Source organism: Triturus cristatus, chromosome 10 (genome assembly GCF_964204655.1).
Source record: "Triturus cristatus chromosome 10, aTriCri1.1, whole genome shotgun sequence".
NCBI classification, from domain to species: domain Eukaryota; kingdom Metazoa; phylum Chordata; class Amphibia; order Caudata; family Salamandridae; genus Triturus; species Triturus cristatus.
In genome coordinates this window covers 188,797,945-188,816,851 of record NC_140593.1, presented here as the reverse complement: position 1 = coordinate 188,816,851, position 18,907 = coordinate 188,797,945, and the positions used below count along the sequence as shown (strand labels likewise).

General features: G+C 43.3%; 1 protein-coding gene across 1 annotated transcript in view; it reads right to left on the bottom strand.

Annotated features, from left to right (window-relative positions):
• SCIN (scinderin) overlaps positions 1–18,907 on the bottom strand; it is a 267,773-nt gene that overhangs the window by 221,848 nt on the left and 27,018 nt on the right. Inside the window, exons 2-3 of the mRNA XM_085630790.1 lie at positions 12,046–12,200; positions 211–372 (exon numbers count right to left, since the gene is read on the bottom strand). Coding sequence (XP_085486916.1) covers positions 211–372; positions 12,046–12,200 — 317 coding nt within the window. The remainder of the gene's footprint in view (positions 1–210; positions 373–12,045; positions 12,201–18,907) is intronic.

Sequence of the window (18,907 nt, the reverse complement as noted above, 5' to 3'; positions counted from 1 at the left end):
ATGTGTTACCCGTGCTAAACATTCGATAAAAGTCTAAATGCATGCTGCAGAGTCAGGGTGAGGTCTTAATCTCACATCACTACAGCATTATGATTTTAAAGATGGCTTTATACATTATCTTCCTTCAGCAATTCCAAAACCTTAGCAGAATATGAGGTCGTGGGGTTTTGAATTAAGTGTGTAGTTCTGGTTCTGTACGTAGACACTTACGGTTCCGAGATCAACGATGAAGCAGTCGCCTTTGTTGAAGCTGGACCATCCCATGGGGACCTCTGTGGCCCTGACGACCCTCCGGCCCTTAATATGAAGAAGCCTTCTGGCACTCAGGTCATTTGTTACCACATGGTTAAACCCCGATGCCACACCTCCTGCCTGAAAAAAGGGTAGAAGAGATATTTAGTTGTAGTAAACTGGGACAAATTCTTTGACCTCTTCATAGAAAAGAAATATGTAGCACAGGAAGCAATTTGATATATCTGACTGCTGGAATGCTGGTGCCATCAGCCCTTGGCCCCTGGATTGTGCCAGGTTATTGAAGCAGAGAAGAGATTGTCATCTGTTTCTTGGGTCAATGGAGGCTTCACTATGGTGAATCCCCCTTACTGACAGGAGAGGATTCACCCATTGTCCCAGTATTCCATTCAGGCTTATGTAAAATATGGTAATTAATCGTCAACCCAACTTTATACCAACAGATGAGGAGGTTCCAGATTGGTGATCACTTCCAGTTTTGGTCAATACCAAAAAGACCCACACCTTCAACTTTTAATTATTGGCAGAGTCTGCGATTCACACAGAAGGTCGCACTTACAATACAGATGAAGGTTTATGCCTATGTTGTGAGAACATTTCTGCCTTTCTAGAATTCTGGGAGTGAGCATGTGTAACATGAATGCAACTGGATATATAACAAGTGTACATTTCCACACGCATAAAGGTAAAGAAAGCATAATTTAATTTGCTCTAAACATTTTTTCTGCACAGGGAACTTGTTGAGCCACAGGGAAAACAAACTTCCCATGCAAAAATGTATCCTCTGACATCTTAAATGCTGGGCGTAATACAATCCCTCATTTACACTAAAATAAACTTACTACAGTAGTTGCCAAGAATACATCTTGGAAATAGGAAACCTCTGAATATTTTGAATGTGAAAAACTGAGAGTAAAAAGTTTGTGAACCAACAGGAACTCGAGTGGTTTTGTATGTTCAGCACTTTTTGCAGGTGTCTCGGCCCTGTAGGCACACACACATCCGGCCGGAAGATGTGCATACACTTAAATTCAGGTGTAATTTTAAGGCCGAGTACATTTATTTATAAGTCCATATTTACATTTCGAGGATCATTAACATCGATTTGCACTTGTAATCGCTGGTATTTGTGCCTTTTGAAGAAAAGAGTTTAGGAACAAAATGTGCGTGTTGGGCTCATATTTTCACATAAGTTCTTAAATCTGCAATTTAATCGAGAGTAGCCAAATCTCACTCATATGTTTTCGTTTTGATGGCCTGCAGTACACATATTTGTGGGTGACTTCAATACCACATATGAGCCCTGTGATATGGGTAATCAATGGCCCAAAAGTAAAGAGGAGGAGGAGTGGGGATACCCGTCCTTAATGTTGCTCCAGTAAAGCGTTGGACTGGAGCTGCACACCAACGTTGGTCCTTTACCTTAACATATGGCCGCTCACTTTTGGATCCCAATGATGCACCTACTCTTAACTGTCTAGGCCGCTGTAGTAAAATCGATTACATCTTGATCCTATTAATCTTTGGGGGCAATAATAACAAGGGACAATAGTGATCATACCACCTTCCATTGCACACTGAATGGCCTGTTCTGCGATTTGTTAGATGTCCCCATATCACTTGCTGCCTCTAACGTATGGCCCATCTAATAATAGGCGTAGGATCAAATGGGCCATGTAGTCCATGATCAGCGCACTAGAGAATGTATGAATGGGGCTCTTAGGGAAGCGATGCCAGAGTTAAATAGGATAAGCCTCCATCACCCTGGGGACCTTTGTTGGCCCACTAGAGTAACCATAATAATATATAGCTAATTTGGTGCCTATGTCAGGGTTTCACACATGTTTTAAGTCTGCTAGGGCCTATTCTAACTCTGAATGTTCCTGGTACAACAAATAATGCAACAACAAAAACAATGAACTTCATCAGGCTCTCACCTTGGGTGATATATCTTTAATTAGATTTAAGGGAAACAAGTATAAATTGACCCAAGCTAAGGCATTTAGGGATTGGGAAGCAAAGTTATGGGAAGATATTTAAGAGGCAGCTATAGCAAAATACACTAAATCATTCTGGAAGCTGATAGCAAATGGCAATGAGGGCCCATCGAGGCATTTGCCAAGCACAATCTCCCCTGAGGTTTAGCATACCCACTTTACATAATTATACAGGCCCCAACAAGGTCTGCTGGTTGACAATGCAATGCTGCAACAAGATGTAATCAACCCCCCTATAGGTTCTTTAGTGGTGGAGATGAGAGATACAACTGAGGCAATTAAGGCCAGTGCCCCTAGAAAAGCTGCTGGACCAGATGGGGTCCTGGGAGACCTTTTCTTTGCAGATATGGAATTAGTAAGAATACTTCAGCAAACTGTCAAACCATATTCTGGAAGGGGCAAGTATCCCTGCTAGTTGGAAGGATGCCGAAAATATGCCTATCGATAAAAAAGGCCTACGGAATTCCCAATTAAATGATAGGCCCATTAGCTCTATAGATGTAGCCCAAAAGGTCTTCGCTAGACAAGTACTTGAAAAATTGGACTCTTGGATAGAGGACCATCAGGCCTTTTCCCCATTGCAATCTGGTTTTAGAAGAGGAATTAGTACGATCGATCAGATTTTTGATTTTTATTAATTTACTGAAAAATCATTATTAAACTGAAGGCTCAACTCTATTTGGTCTTTGTTGACCTAATGTCGGCATTCGACTTAGTACCCAGAGCCAAACTGTGGGCTATATTGAGGCATGGTGGGGTTCCATCTGACACTGTGGATATACTGGCTCGTCTTCACCAGGCTACTTATGCCCAACTGAGATGGGGTGGGGAGGGGATTTGACTGAACAGATTAAAATTAAGAACATAGTCCGGCAAGGTTGTGTCCTTGTGAGAACCCTTTTCTCTTTCTATCTTAATGATGTGATATCTTATGTGGAGGATGGCTGAAACAACGCCCCTTGCTTTGGGGGCTGCAAAACTTCTCGTCTGCTATTTGCAGATAATACCCTCTTGATCTCTAAGACCCCCTAGTGGCCTACAGTGTTTGGTGAGTAAATTTGAAGACTTTTGCACTGAATGTGGCCTTGTAATAAACCATTCTAAGACTAAGTTCATGATTATTAGCCCTCAGAAAACATTTAGTGGCCTGATTACTGTGGGGGCTTTCCCTCTAGAAAGGATTAATGAGTTTAACTACTTGGGAGTCAGACTTAATAGATGTATGTCATGGACTCCACAGGTCGAGAAGAGTGGTTTAAACCTAACCCACCATTCTGCCGCAATATTTACACGTCATGGACCATCCCGGGCTAGGACTATCTCTCCTGCACTTAAGGTATATAGAACTAAAGCTGAGGGTAGTGCCTTGAATGAGGTTGAACTATGGGGCTCCTCTTATCTAACCAGACTTGGAGTAGTGGAGTCTAAATTTTAGAGTGCATTACCAAATCTTCCAAATATTACACCGTTAATACCACTAAGACGAGATAAGGCCCAACTTAGGCTGCTACTCTACTCGAGAAGGCTGGGGTATTCTTGTGACCTGGAAGGCTATCTTGGAGCCCTGGAGGAGGAGGTATTATTATATAGATATGCCAAAAGTGTGTGGCTACCCCAAAGCTGATAGTACAAATTGGTCTAAGGTACTTCCACAATCCAATCCATATTTCCAGGAACACACTTAAGGATGCTTACTGGGCCCATGTTCTTTACAGTGAATGTCAGAAAGTGATAGATATTAAACCTAATTTTCATTGAGAGCCTTTTTTGGGTTTTATCAATCCATTAGCTGCAAAGTCTCTTTTTCTTAAAATCCGCTACCGCACTTTACCATTAATGTCCCTACTAGAAAAAAAGAACCAATCGATCCCAAGAAATACTGTAAGCCCTGTTTTCCAACAGACAGAATAATCATTGGTGCATTTTGTTTTTTTCTGCTCAGGCCATGTTCGCCATAGGAAATCATGGATCATTCCTCTGTGTAAGCAACTTGGGTACATAAACTTGAGGGTGCCATGCGGCTCCTCCACACAGAACCCTAGACAGTTGTCTGTACGGTATTCAAGTTCGTTCACTGGAGTCGGTCTCTCAGAAGTAAGATGCTGGACCGAACAACAAGGTTGATTTATTCACCCTGCCACTCCTAAGTCCAGTTCCTCAATTCCTGGGTGCTTGAAATATGATGTTTACAGTTTCCGGATTTTAATTGATGTACCTTTTACTATAATTGTTATATATTGTCATTGATACATTTTAAAGGGATACTCTGTTATTTATTTCCCATAGGTATAATTTTATTGTATTGATTATTGGGCATTGGGTACTTTTATGGTGTGGTATAGGTACAGTGTGTTTTATTCTTCTGTGTTTTTAATTTAATATATGTACTGTATTTCTCTGTGTACTTTTATAGGTGAAAAGCCCTATAACATATGTTTATTATGATGATTTTTAAATATGTGCAAATGAAGGTTGGGGTACTCGAGGAAGAAAGAGGATACACGACAAGAGGGTCCAGGAAGGTCTTGAAGAAGTGATTGGCACAACCAGTAGGTTCAATAAGGAAGGGAACTAGTAGCATCAAGTGAGTGGTGAGTTCAATGGAGGAGGAGAAATGGCAAAGGCGCATGCAGTATTGGGGCTTTCAACTTAAAGTGGCCTTTCAAATACTACATGGTTACAGAATGTTGGTGAATTAAATTGATTAAAAAGAGCAACAACTATAAGCAGCTCTTTGCAAGGGTGAAACCTACTAATTACTAACCACGAAATATAAAAATATGTATTTATTATCTCTTGAAACTCGTGAAGAATGCGTTGGATATTGGAAGGACCTAGTTAAAATGAAACTGATATACTTTGTCAGGCAGAACTGAAGTGGGTATTGCGCCTGGTTTCAGTTCTGCACCCAGTGAGCAAAAGGCAAGGGTTTCATCATCAACTAACAGGGAAGTGATCCAGTAAGACCATTGCAAACTCCTGTGTGAAAGATATCCACATCCCCCTCGAAAGCGAAGTACAGGCCAGCATAGAGGATGTGGGAGTTGCATGGAGTCATCATTGCTCTCCTTGCACCAATACTAAAGTGGTCAAGTGACTCTGTAAGACTGTGCACGTTAATAAACCTGCATTTAAAGCCTAGTAATTGCCCATCGGGTGATACAACTGCTTTCTTTAGACTATTATATAGAACAACATCAGTGTTCAAGTTAATAAGACACTTTACATTTGTATTTCTTGCATTGGTTGAACTGTTCTCTTTGGTATGACAGAATATCAACAAAGGGCAAACAAATAAAACATGATGATAAAAGATTGTACACAATACAAGGAGATGTGTAGCTGAAAACCCTTTTTTTATTCTGAAAAGTTCTCTCGTCATCCAGCAGATTCGGCTGGGGATCCAACACAGACATTCTTACCATTATTCTGGTATTTGTGACATTCTGCTGTGGTGCTATGAAGTGTGCAAGGACACCTTTAAAGGGAAATGAGCAGAGTTGTTATGTGGTGATTGAAGTCCACGGAGGCTGAAAGCTCTGTCTTATTTATTGAAAATTACACTGTGGTGAATTGAGTACACGTGTATTTTGCGTACCAGAAAAGTGATTGACAGTCAGTAGCTTTTGGAGGGTGTAATATTATAAATATTTTAGATGGTAAAGATTGTTTTGGCTAGCATTTCTCACTGTGGTGAAAAAAGGAGGGCTAATGATACAGTTATACCACTGTTGCTTGAATGGGAAATGGTGCTTTTTGATGTCTTTATATTGTGCAACCCCTACCCTGGTTCATGGTGCTTGTTTGTCCTGAGAGCAGCTGACTTTTATGGTTATTATTAGCTAAGCATGTAAAGCTATATGTCTTTTTTTGGTTAACTTAGAGAATATTGATATATTTTTTAAATATTCTGCAACAATACTAAATTAATGACTGAGGATATGATAGGTCCTGATAATATTAGACGGCTCTCATAAGAATATTCTCATACTTAGTGTTAGAAGTGGGGGTCTCTAGTTGGCAGTGGCTTTAACCCTGTCCAAGTAGGAACCCGTCTTTCTAGTTAACGTAAGAGAGTTACACACCTAGCTAACACTGCTCACCCCCTTGCTAGCTTGGCATGAGCAGACAGGCTTATCTCAGAGGCAATGTGTTAAGTAGTTCTACCAAAACGCACAGCAGCACAGTGAAAACACCAGTTTAGAAAAATAAAGTATCTTTAGCCAAACCAAAGACCAAAATGACAAAATATCCAAAATAGACCTATCAAAATATCACTTTTAAAATGTTTTAGCAATTCTGTCCATAGAAAACTATGGGTTTTTTTTTCCACAAAGTTCCTTAGGATGTGTCAAAATTCACCAACCAAAACAGCTGCAGATGAGCATGGTGCAGGAAAACACAGCAATGCATCGGATCCTGAGCCTGAGATTGTAAGGGCCAGCGATGCATCGATTTCTGGACAGCTCAGGTCTGTGGGTGTCGAACAAGGTGCTCAGGTGTGATGAGTGGGAAAATCCAGGTCAATGCGGCGGCAATCCAGGCGCTGCTTTGTTTTCTGCAGTCGATTCTTCCAGGCGCAAGGCAGGCTTACGTTGGAGTCGGAGTGAGATTTTTGGACTTCAGAAACTCGGTGCTCGAGACTCAGGCTGCGGTGATTCTTGCACAAAGGCACTGAGTCGATCCTTTCGGGCGCACCCCGACAATGCATATGTTTTTGTCCGCATAGCACTTTGCAGTGGGAAAAATAGCATTGGCAGGGCGATGCGTGGATGTTCACCAGGAATGTCAGGAAAACAACCCCAAAGGGCCCAGAAACTGGATTAGGCACCGCAAGGCACGTCAGAACTCCCAACAGTGGAATTCAAGGTTGCTTTAGGTGTAGTATTTGTGTGCCTAAGACTTCTTAACAGGAGGCAAGCTCTACTTCATGCCCTTGGAGAATCTTCTCATGCAGCTTTCACAGCAAAGCCCAGTCTTTGGCCTCTTTCAGGCAGAAGCAGCAACTGCAAGCCAACCCAGCAAAGCAAGACACAGCAAAAGGGGCTGTACTCCTCCTTACAGCTCTTCAGCTCTTCTCCTTGGCAGAGATTCCTTTTGGTCCAGAAGTGTTCTAAAATCTTGGGGTCAGATCCCCAATACTTATACTAGTTTTTCCTTTGAAGTCAGCACAAAGAAAAGTTTCTCTTGCACACAAGAACCAGTTCTGTCCTGTCCTGGCCAGGCACATTACAGGAGGTGTATACAGCATTGTGCAGGGCAGTCACAACCTATTCAGTTGCTAGTGACAACTCCGCCCACCGCTCTAGCTCAGGATGGCTCACCAGCATAAGCAAGGAACACCTCAAGTCCCTTTGTGTGAGTGTCTGGAGTGAATGCACATACTAGCCCCTGTCAGCTAAAAACAAGACATCGATTCCACAATCAGGCAGAGGCAAAAGATGGTTAAACACGAAAACGCCCACTTTCTAAAAGTGGCATTTTCAAACATTCAATTTAAAAAGTAACTTCACAAAAAGATGTACTTTTAAATTCTGAATTCAGGCAGCCCAAACTCCATCCTCTATCTTGTCACATTTGAAAGTTACACTTGTAAAATGTTACACGGCATCTCCAATGAACACCTATGGGAAAGACAGCCTTTCAATCGTGAAAAAGGAAGTTGGCAGTATTTCACTATAAGGACATGTAAAACACACCAGCACATGCCCTGCCTCTCACATACACTGCACTCTGCCCCTGGGGGTACGTTTGGGCCTACCTTAGAGGTGACTTACATGTAAGAAAAGGGAAAGCTAGGGCCCAACAAGTGGGTACGCATGCCAGGTCGACAGGCAATTTAAAAACTGCACGCACAAATACTGCAGTGGAAGGGCTGAGACACATTTGAAAGGCTGCTTGTGTGCATGGCACAATCAGTGCTGCAGGTTCACTAGTGCAAATATAACAATTGATGGACAGAATGCAGAACAATGTCATACATTCACCCCAGTACAGAGATCTGGGCCTAAATCCATCGTTTTTTTGCTCACCATGCCATTCCAGTTTGAACCTAGCCATATGCAAATCAGTCTTGACCCTGTGCCCCATGGGAACAGTCCAGCCCCAACTGCCAAGCCAGGTCCTCCCTGGACTGGAAACAAGCATCCTAGGACCGGTTTCGGGCTTTCAGCCCTCGTCAGCCAGGATAGCTTGATTCCAGTGGCATGGAGAGCAAGGGACTCACGTCTGAGCATACCCTTCCCACTCGGGGTGACAAATGCAAATATAACAATTGATGGACAGAATGCAGAACAATGTCATACATTCACCCCAGTACAGAGATCTGGGCCTAAATCCATCGTTTTTTTGCTCACCATGCCATTCCAGTTTGAACCCAGCCATATGCAAATCAGTCTTGACCCTGTGCCCCATGGGAACAGTCCAGCCCGAACTGCCAAGCCAGGTCCTCCCTGGACTGGAAACAAGCATCCTAGGACCGGTTTCGGGCTTTCAGCCCCCGTCAGCCAGGATAGCTTGATTCCAGTGGCATGGAGAGCAAGGGACTCACGTCTGAGCATACCCTTCCCACTGGGGGTGACAAATGCAAGTGTGAGTGTTTAATTGGTTCTGATGCTCCGTCCATCACCACCCCCTTTTTTACCGCTTTGTTCGCCATAAGTTGGCAGGGTATGCTCAGACGTGAGTCCCTTGCTCACTTTGCCACTGGATTCAAGCAAGCCTGGCTGAAGACGGCTGAAATGCCAGAAACCGGTCCTAGGAAGCTTGTTTCCGGTCCAGGGAAGGCATGGCTTGGCAGTTCGGGCTGGACTGTTCCCATGAGGCACAGGGTCAGACTGATTTGCATATGGCCATGTCTGAACTGGGGTGGCAGAGTGGGCTAAAGAACGGTGATGTATCAAACCCAGATCTGTTGACTGGGTGTGAGTGTTTGATTGGTTCTGATGCTCCGTCCATCACCACCCCCTTTTTTACCGCTTTGTTCGCCATAAGTTGGCAGGGTATGCTCAGATGTGAGTCCCTTGCTCACTTTGCCACTGGATTCAAGCAGGCCTGGCTGAAGACGGCTGAAATGCCAGAAACCGGTCCTAGGAAGCTTGTTTCCGGTCCAGGGAAGGCATGGCTTGGCAGTTCGGGCTGGACTGTTCCCATGAGGCACAGGGTCAGACTGATTTGCATATGGCCATGTCTGAACTGGGGTGGCAGAGTGGGCTAAAGAACGGTGATGGATCAAACCCAGATCTGTTGACTGGGTGTGAGTGTTTGATTGGTTCTGATGCTCCGTCCATCACCACCCCCTTTTTTACCGCAGGTTCACTAGTAGCATTTTATTTACAGGCCCTGGGCACACACAGTGCACTCTACTAGGTACATACCAGTAAATCAAATAGGCCAATCATGGATAACCACTCATAATCACAATTTACACAGGGAGCATTAACACTTTGGCACTGATAAACAGTGACAAAGTGCCTAAAGCATCTAAACCAGCAAAAACGAAAACCTCTGCTTACATTTTTGAATCCAGGACTCATTCTCAAGTACCGAGTAAGAAATAGTTCTCTAACCTATGCCATGACACCAAGTGGATCTAATCCTGCTGAGAACAACCTGCCTACAGGAGAGCTTAGTCATGGAAACCTTGATGTCAGAAAGACAAGAGTGCTGTGAAACCAGGAGAGAAAGTTCTCCAATTAGACTGGGTTTCTCTGGATCCAACTATGAAACACTACTCGACAAGTGAGTTTTGCTGAAACCTCTCCGCACATTTTGAATCTTTGATGCACTTTGAGGAGACATTCTGTATATTTTTACTACAACTGGTTCACCAACCCGTACACCTCAATACATCTGAGCTAGACAACAACATCTCAAACATCACATTATGGCTTGGCCCATTACGCTAGATGGTGCTCTGACAACTTAAAGTCAGCTGTAAAGACACTGAAAAGGCTTCATCCTTAATCTGAGGATGTGACATCAAACTACACCCATTATACGCTCCTTCACAAAGTTGGAGTGTCTACATGTCTGTGCATCAGATTCCCTAGGACTTCTCAAACTATACAAAGACAGTGATGTGGAGGAATCAATACAATAAAATTAACAATATGACACAGTAAATTAAATCCTATTCTGTGGTACACAGTCCCTGTCTATTTGCATGTATTCTCATTAAGGCCCATACCAGCTCTGATTCCAAATAGGAACAATTGGTAAATTATTTTAATTGTTCTCTAATTTATGTAGACACAAACAATACATGACTTATATCAATACAGACACACAATAGATACAATAATAATTACAACAGCCACAGAAAACAATTACATACAATCAATTGCACATACTAATACACATAATTCTATATTCTTTCCTACGGGACACAGCATTTACAATGCTGGTAATACCCCGCGGGTAGGTTACAACGCGGACGTAACATCGTCCCCGTTGTTACCATGCATGGCATTACATCGCAAGTTGTTTCTACGACTTGCACTAGATGGCGCGCAACACCAGGGAATGTGTTGTATTCTAAATCCAACACATTCCCTGGTGTTGCGCTAACTGGAGTAGGAATAGTAATTTATACTATTCCTAAGTCCAGCGCGCCATCTAGTGCAAGTCGTAGAAACGACTTGCGATGTAAAGCCATGCATGGTAACAACGCGGACGATGTAACGTCCGCGTTGTAACCTACTGCGTGGTATTGGATGGCGTAGTAACATCATACATTCTTTCCTACCCCAAACTAGTGGTTTCGTGTTTGCTCTATAACTATCAGCAATCCACTACGAGGTAATCCTGTACACACAAGAGGTAAATACTTCCACCTCTGAATCCATCCACAGTGTGTATGTAAAATTTTTAACACAAAATCTTTTATTCATTGGACTCCTCTTTATTTATGAGGTTGACGCGTTTCAGCCGTTTCACCTGGGCCTCATCAGGACAAGGGTACAAGGAACACACTTCGCCCAGAACAGGAAGCACTGGACATCAAGGTCCAAACCACATTAATGGGACACTCTCTGTGGGCATACAGCAAGTGTTTATTGAAGTTGATGACAAACTGTCTCTTCATTGGAACAATGCATCCTCTTCTGCGCACTAAGCGGCATATTAATGCGAGCCCCAAGGAGGGAGAGAGTCACCGCGCATGTTCCAACGTATGCACCAGCGTAGAGGGTAGCTGGTTGATTGCAAACGTCTCGTGACATTGTAAAACACGCCGAGAGGGCATGTGGTGACTCTCTCCCTCCTAGGGGTGAATATTTTGTATTGCGGCGTGTGATGCAGGCTGCAGCACATGCCACAAAACAAAAAAACACATTTAAAACTTCCATGCACTATGTAGCAGGCACCATGCGGTGCCTGCCACATGGCGCATGGATGTTTAGGAGGGGCACCATAGGTGCCCACAGGGCCCATAGCAGAGGGCCATGGGAGAATGGGGGTATGCACAGGGCCCACAAAGTCACTTTCCGCCTGCCTTTTCATGACAGGTTAACCGCCATTAAAAAGCAACCGTGGCAGACAGTCCCTCCACAAGATGCCTCCACCCGCCGCATCATAATGTGGCGGGTGGACCTGCAGGGGCCAATGGCAGAGAGACCGTCACCAATGGCCTGACGGTGGCAGCCCCACCGCCATCATAGGCAGGCCCTACATTGCATCACAATAACGAGGGGTAAGCTATTACGACACTATTCTGCACAAGGCTTGAAGAAATATACATTATTAGCAATGATTACTTATAAAAACTTAAGAACAATACATTTGAAGTTCCACGTACCTTATATTGGATGCCTCCTTTGAAATAGCCAACAAATGTATTTGACTCATACCCTTGGATCTCTCTAAACTGCACTGGCTTCCCTCCAAGATAATCATCCAGTTGAACTGCAAAGATGGCGGCAGATGTGCTCTCATCTTGAGAGCATTCTTTTCCTGAAAATAGATGCCATATCTAAATCAATTTTCTTGCTGGTGTATAGGTTATGTTTTTTCCATTGTGTTTTGCCAAAGATTGTTCATAGCGATTCTGAAACATCTGGAAGTCGTATTTAAAATGTGATTAAAACAAAACTATCATGGCAGTACCATAAAACAAGATACACTCTATTGAAGGCATTTACAAAGTCAAAATATTGTTAGTACCATTTGAAATTAGGTTTATAGTCTGCAGAAACTGCAATAGAACACTCTGGTAACAACTGGAGAGACTGTGGATTTTAAATGTCACCTGTTCCAATAGTTACATTCCTCAATCTGGCATGCCTTCAAAAATATATCCGCAGAACCAAGCACATAACAATGTAATTTTATATAAAAATGCAAGTCACTATAAATGCCGCCTTTCTTAACTAGGCAGTGCCCTACATGCTACATTGAGCTATTTTAAGTGAGTGTCTTATAGCGTCGCAAGCAGAGCTGAGGTGTGTCGGTGAATGTGCTGCTGTAATACATAGAGATCATGGAGAGGAAAAGACCTAGGAGACTTGATAGGCTGATAAATCAAGAGCTGGGTAGACAAAAAATCCGAAAAGTTTGTTCTATTACTGACATAATCCATAAAACGTTAGCCTCTTGGCTATGATTTAAGCTGTCTGGGTCCTGCCACTACTGAGAATCAATAGAAAAAAAACAGAAAAAAAACTGGTCTTGACAGGAGTCCTACCTGGCCATCCTTTCTATCCAGGACAAGAGTAAAACATAAAAAATAAATACATAATAGAAGTACGTTAAACAGAGGGGTTGGAGAAGAAGATAATGATTTTCCATGATGTGCTGTGAGCACTCTGTGAAGTTGCTCACCTTCTGACATCATTTGGCAGCCTTTCTATAAATGTAATTTGGATAGCTAAGTATTCTGCCAAGACTGCATATTGATTAGCCAGTGTAACGCTGAATGAGGAGGGATGTCACCCCAAGTGCACATATAGGTCTGCACCACAAAACTTCTTTCTCTGGCGGTATTTCATGTCCTCGGTGGTAAATTAAGGCAATGCTTAAACTCCTTTACCACCGTATTATGAATGCAGATTTCTGGAGGTGCTAACGCGTGACAAGAATGTTTGTGCACTTTTGTATTAGGCTTTCTGTGGTGGTGTGTGTTCTGTTATTTTTATGTTGCTGTGCTTTGTGCTGCATTATGGCAATGTGATGGTACACTGTGGTCCTTGCGTCGCATTATGTTTTGACAGATTTGTTTTTTTAATTTTTTTTTGTTGAGCAGAGCATAAGGGCATAAAATACATGGCGATCACAGAAATCATCAGGAACTGAAACTGACATTTTATGATCAATAGTTCTTGTTCATTTTACAAATGGAACCAACATGGATTAAATACTGAGACAAAAACAACAGATAAAAAGCAACAGAAGTCTGGCTGAATCTTGCATTATTTGAAAGTTAACCGATCTTATTCATTAATTTTCCAAAGTGCTTGAGTGCTTGAGTGCTAAAGTGACAAGAGATAGATATACTGACATTATTCAAGGGCCTAAAATCATTATAAAAGCAGAAATAGTTAAACTCGTAATCACCTATACCCTTGATTGTAGAGCACTATTAAAAAACCGTACTATACCCAATCAAAAATATGCAAACATTTTACCTGCAGAGATGCTGCATTATAAAAGTGCAATCGTGCCGTTTCTAAAGTGCATCTCAAGCACGCCAGAAAAAGTGTAATGTGCTATAATGCTCCCCAGCTCTAAAGTGCAAAAGTTGATATAATTTATATTTCCACCATTGTTTAAAAATTTCAAAAACTTCCAAACAGCTTTAAATGTTCTTGTTGCGCCAACCCGCTTGCATAAGCTTCTTCAAACCTCATGGTTCTTTTCATTTTGTTTAGCCATTTAGAGTAGGAAGGTACATCTTCAGACCTCCAGTTTTGGCGAAGTAGAGAGCGAGCAACTAAAGAACTAATCGCCGTAAAGGTCTCTTCTGCTTTTGTCAAATCAGACCTTACTCTAGAAATGCCAAAGAGAGCTACTGCTGCCTCTGGGTCGAGCCTCTTCTGAATTGCCTGACTTATGGCCGAGAAGATCTTAACCCAGAATAACTCACGTTTTGAGCACGTGAAAAAATTGTGAAGCCAATCTCCTTCGCCTTCTGCCTGACATCGGAAACATTTATTTTCCACTTTTGGATGTCTTTTACAAAGAGTTTTAGGGGTGTAATATGCTAACCACCGCGATAGAAAAGCCATCCTTTTAAAGTTGGCTGCTCTTAGTGCCTTACTCCCTAACTGGGGTATAGACTGCGATTTTTGGCGAAAGAAAGAGCAATTGGTTTCCCGTATTACTTTTCCCAAGAATTCTTCCACCACGGTAGGCTCATTACACTTTCTCAACTAAGAGTACCAATTTCCAACCCCCTTTAATTTGGCTCTGTATAGAGCATTTACCTGCTTTGTTGGAGCACTGCTTAATAATAGATTACACCTATTTATGAAATTTACAATCTGCAGATACTCCAAGAAACCAGGCTTATTGCGGTCGCCATATCTATGTTGAACCTCTTGCCAGGAGATTACTTTCTTATTAATTAAAAAGTGCCCCAATTCCTCAAGACCACAGTCCTTCCATCTTTTAAGACGACTAGAGTGTATTTGAAGACCGAGAGTTTTACATTCCACTAGCTTTAAATATTGAAATCCTGAGGAGCCGGCTTGTTTTAAAAAGGATTGAGGAAAAGTCTTGTACCGTCTTATATCTGGTCTTTCTCGTCAATTTGGATGTTTTTAGAAATATTGGAATTTGCCCATCAGACTCCTGAACCATTTTGTCAAAAACAAAATTGTCTAGTAAACCATTTGTTTCCAATAAGCGTGCTGTAAGATACAGAATCGCTGACTCATAGTAGGTTCGTATTTTTGGTAATGCTAGACCGCCCTGATTAGTTTCTAACTGCAGTATAGCCAACTAACCCTAGAAGCCTTCCTACTCCAAACAAATTCCCTGAACATTGACTCCAGCTCTTTAAAATAGCTGGAGGCGATCTTCAAAGGTACATTTATAAAAAGGAATACTAATAGGGGAAGAATAGACATTTTTATAAGAGCTACACGGCCTATTAGAGTTAAAGGCAAAAGAGACCACTCAAGCAAACCTTTAATTTTATTCTGCATTGCTGAGTAGTTTATACTGAACAACTGTTCATAGTGATTAGAGACATATATTCCCAGATATCGTATTAGTTCTGCTTTCGAAGCCTGAGATTTGAAATTGGAGGGTAGAAAATTACAGTCAACATTCAATGTTAGGATCTCGGTTTTATTTTGATTAATTTTATACCCCCCTATTAATTCAAATTGGCTAAATTCTTTTAATACCTGGTCCCAGGCCCGGACTGGCAATGCCGGGCACCGGGCAATCCCCCGGTAGGCTGCCAGGGGTGGGGGCCGGTTTTTTAGCAGGGGGCCGGTTTTGTTGTTGGGCCGGTTTTTTGTCCGGCGTGCCGCATTAATCAATAAATAGAGAAGTTGAAGCTCAGTACAGACCGACTAGAGACCTGCTAGTATTAGTCTACGTCTCTCCTCGCTGATCCGTGCGGGGGCAAAAAAAATCACACCATCAATAAATCTCCTGATTTCTTTTTCTGTACTAGTGCTGTGCAAATGCAATTGAGATCATTATTTAAAATAGGGGGTGGGTCGCGTGCGGCGCAGATGTCTCCGCCGCCGCGTCTGCGCTGTCTCAGTTCGCCCACCGTAGGGTGGGGAGGGGCGCGCGGCATTGGTGGTGACATGACATGCGTATTGGGGTTCGGCCAATAAAAAGTGCGCGTGACCCGTGAGGCCAGAGGCAGAGCATTCCAGAACAACTAAGCCAGCCAGAGACTGAGAGGCACGCTGCACGCACGCCATAATTTAATTTATTTGTAGTAGCCCCTGCCCCTGCCTGCGTGTCCCACTGTCCCTCTCTGCTGCTTGCTGCTGCTGCCAACTGTCTGCAAACTGCCGCCGGCCCGCCGCCCGCAGGTGAGTGCATTTTTGCAAATTTAATTTTCATCATGGCATTGGTACTAGTTTGTGGGCCGGGCCGCGGCCGGGCCGGGATTAAAACAAAAGATATAGAGGCGGCCTGCAGCCGGCAGTCACTTCGGTAGTACTGCAGTCAAGTGCATTGTTGTGAGGACGATGGGTTTTTTGGTGCAGCAGCCTCTGCTATGGGCTCACTAGCTCCAAGATAAGGAAATATAATCGCAGGAGCTCACTGCTGTATTTGTGGTGGGGGGGGGGGAGAGAGGGAAATCTTGCGAAAGCACCCTCACAAAAAGGAATTTAGAAACACCTGGCCTCCTCACTGACATCTCAAATCACACACGGCGGTGAAAGGCCTATGATGCAAGCCTTTGCATAGACAGGCTGACTTTTTGCTCGTAGCAGTTTGAGAGGGGTTCTCTTCTCTGTCATGATCAGATGGTAGGACCAGATTATAATTTACAAACTGGTTTAAATGTACCTAGCACAGAGAGGCTCGAACCTCCCCTTTGTCTTTTTGGAATAGTGTGTTCTGTGATATTGTTAGCCATAAAGTTAAGAAAATACTGAACAAGAGGTTACAGTTTGAGAAAGTCAAAGCAATGGGCTTATGTTTCACCAAAAATCACTACTGGGTGGCTACTATAAAGGGGGCTGTCCACCACATAGAAGTTGGGATTCTCTGTGTTGCTATAATCATGCTGCATATTTTCTTCATCAGGCTTGTGCATAATAAATAACTATAGATGCAGGCCTTTGTGTGTATACTGACTTGGGGGTTGAAAAATGGAACCCTACCTACAGATTCCTTGTTGGATCTTTGGCAGGTGTTATTCCATGTTTCCTTACGGACCATGGCAGGGTCTTTGATGATGTCTGTGGTATCCTCACTGCAGGCTCGATAGACCCTAACCACAGGCCCTAAGGGTCCAAGAGAGTTGTTCCTGGTGTGGCCAAAACCTTGGGATGCATAAGTGAGGCTCCAGAATCAGCCTAGGACCACTATACCCTTTCAAACTGAGCTCAGACACCCTCTTTTCTAAATAAAAAAAAAGGCAACGTCCAGCTGGCAGTTTATTCGGATAGGTTTTCCCTATTCTTTCAGACGTTTGTTAAGCTCAACAGTTAAAAAGGAAGCCCAACTTACCTACAAACACCAGACTCAGTTAACACCTGGCTGTCTTAGTAACATTCACAGATGTGTACCAATTTAAAGGGAATAGGTATCTCTAAAATAGAGTCTCATAAAATAACTCCAGCTTTAATGTTCGACTGATCCCATTCCAAATTTGTAGACACTGTGCTGCAAGTTCACCGGCCACACTAGGCTCTGCAGCAAATCTCAGACTTCAAGGCGACCCTGCTGCAGCTTTTACAGATGGTTTGGAACTCTCTGGTGCACCTTTGGGCCCCACAGATTCATCAGGAGCTTGAAGTTGGTTGGGCTTCTGGTGGCGGTTACTCCACCAAAGCCAACTGACCCTGTACTTCCTCTCTATTTCATGGTCTATAATGCTCCCTGATAATGCTCATTCAAGCACCAGTGGTTTCAAAAGTAGAAACATCTGCTGCAGCGACGGCCCGTGCAGGGCGTTTTAGTGGGGCGGTGACGTGGCGCAGAGGAGGGGCAGGGTGGGGGGTTGCAAACTGCGGCATACGGCCGATTTCAGGTAAGTTACGAAAACAATTAATAAAACGAATTTTGTTGCGTGTGCTGCATCGCCAAATGCCTTAGTGTGCGATAAAACAATTCCTACATGTTTTTAATATTTGCAAAATCGGGCACCAATTAGCATGCTAGTGTAACACGGAGCATGAAAGTTAAAATACTTAGGTTAAAGCCTTTTACTCCAAAACTTTCTTAATGCTGCTAGGTTTTTAGCTTCAAAACTAGACGTTCCGCCGTTTTATCATGACATTCTGTGTATGCATTGTCAACAGGCCACTAATAGACAAGCACTGGCAAAGGCAATAGGTCTTGCCTATGCAAGAGCTATTTGCTTTGCAATGTGTTTTAGCCATGCTGTATACCAGTGTGGTTACTGGTCAGCATGTCTAAAAGTTAGTGGTGTGGAGTAGCGTGGGGTAGATTGGAGTGGGGTAAATTCGGGTATTGGAATAGTGTGGATTGGGGTAGAGTGGAGTGGGGAAGATTGGCGTAGAGTGTAGTGAGGGTAGAGCGAGGTAGAAGGGAGTGGGGTGGATTGGGGTGGATTGTAATGGGGAGGCATTAGGTAGTTGGGTAGATCAGCGTGGTAGATTGGAGTGGGGTAGATTGGATTGGGGTGGATTGGGATGAAGTGGAGTAGATTGGGAAGAGTGGGGTAGATTGGGAAGAGTGGGGTAGATTGGGAAGAGTGGGGTCGATTGGAAAGAGTGGAGCAGATTGGGGTAGATGGGAGTGGTGTGGGGTAGATTGGAGTGGGGTATACTGGAGTGGAGTTGGGTCTACTGGAGTAAAGTGGAGGGGGTAGATTGAAGTGAGGTATATTGGACATATTGTAGGGTAGATTGGGATTGAGTGGGGTAGATTGGGGAGGTGTGGGGTAGATTGGAGTGGGGTAGATTGGGGTAGATTGTATTGCAGTGGAGTTGGATAGAGAGGTGTGTGGCGGATTGGGATGGGGTGAGGTAGATGGGAATGGGGTAGATTGGAGTGGG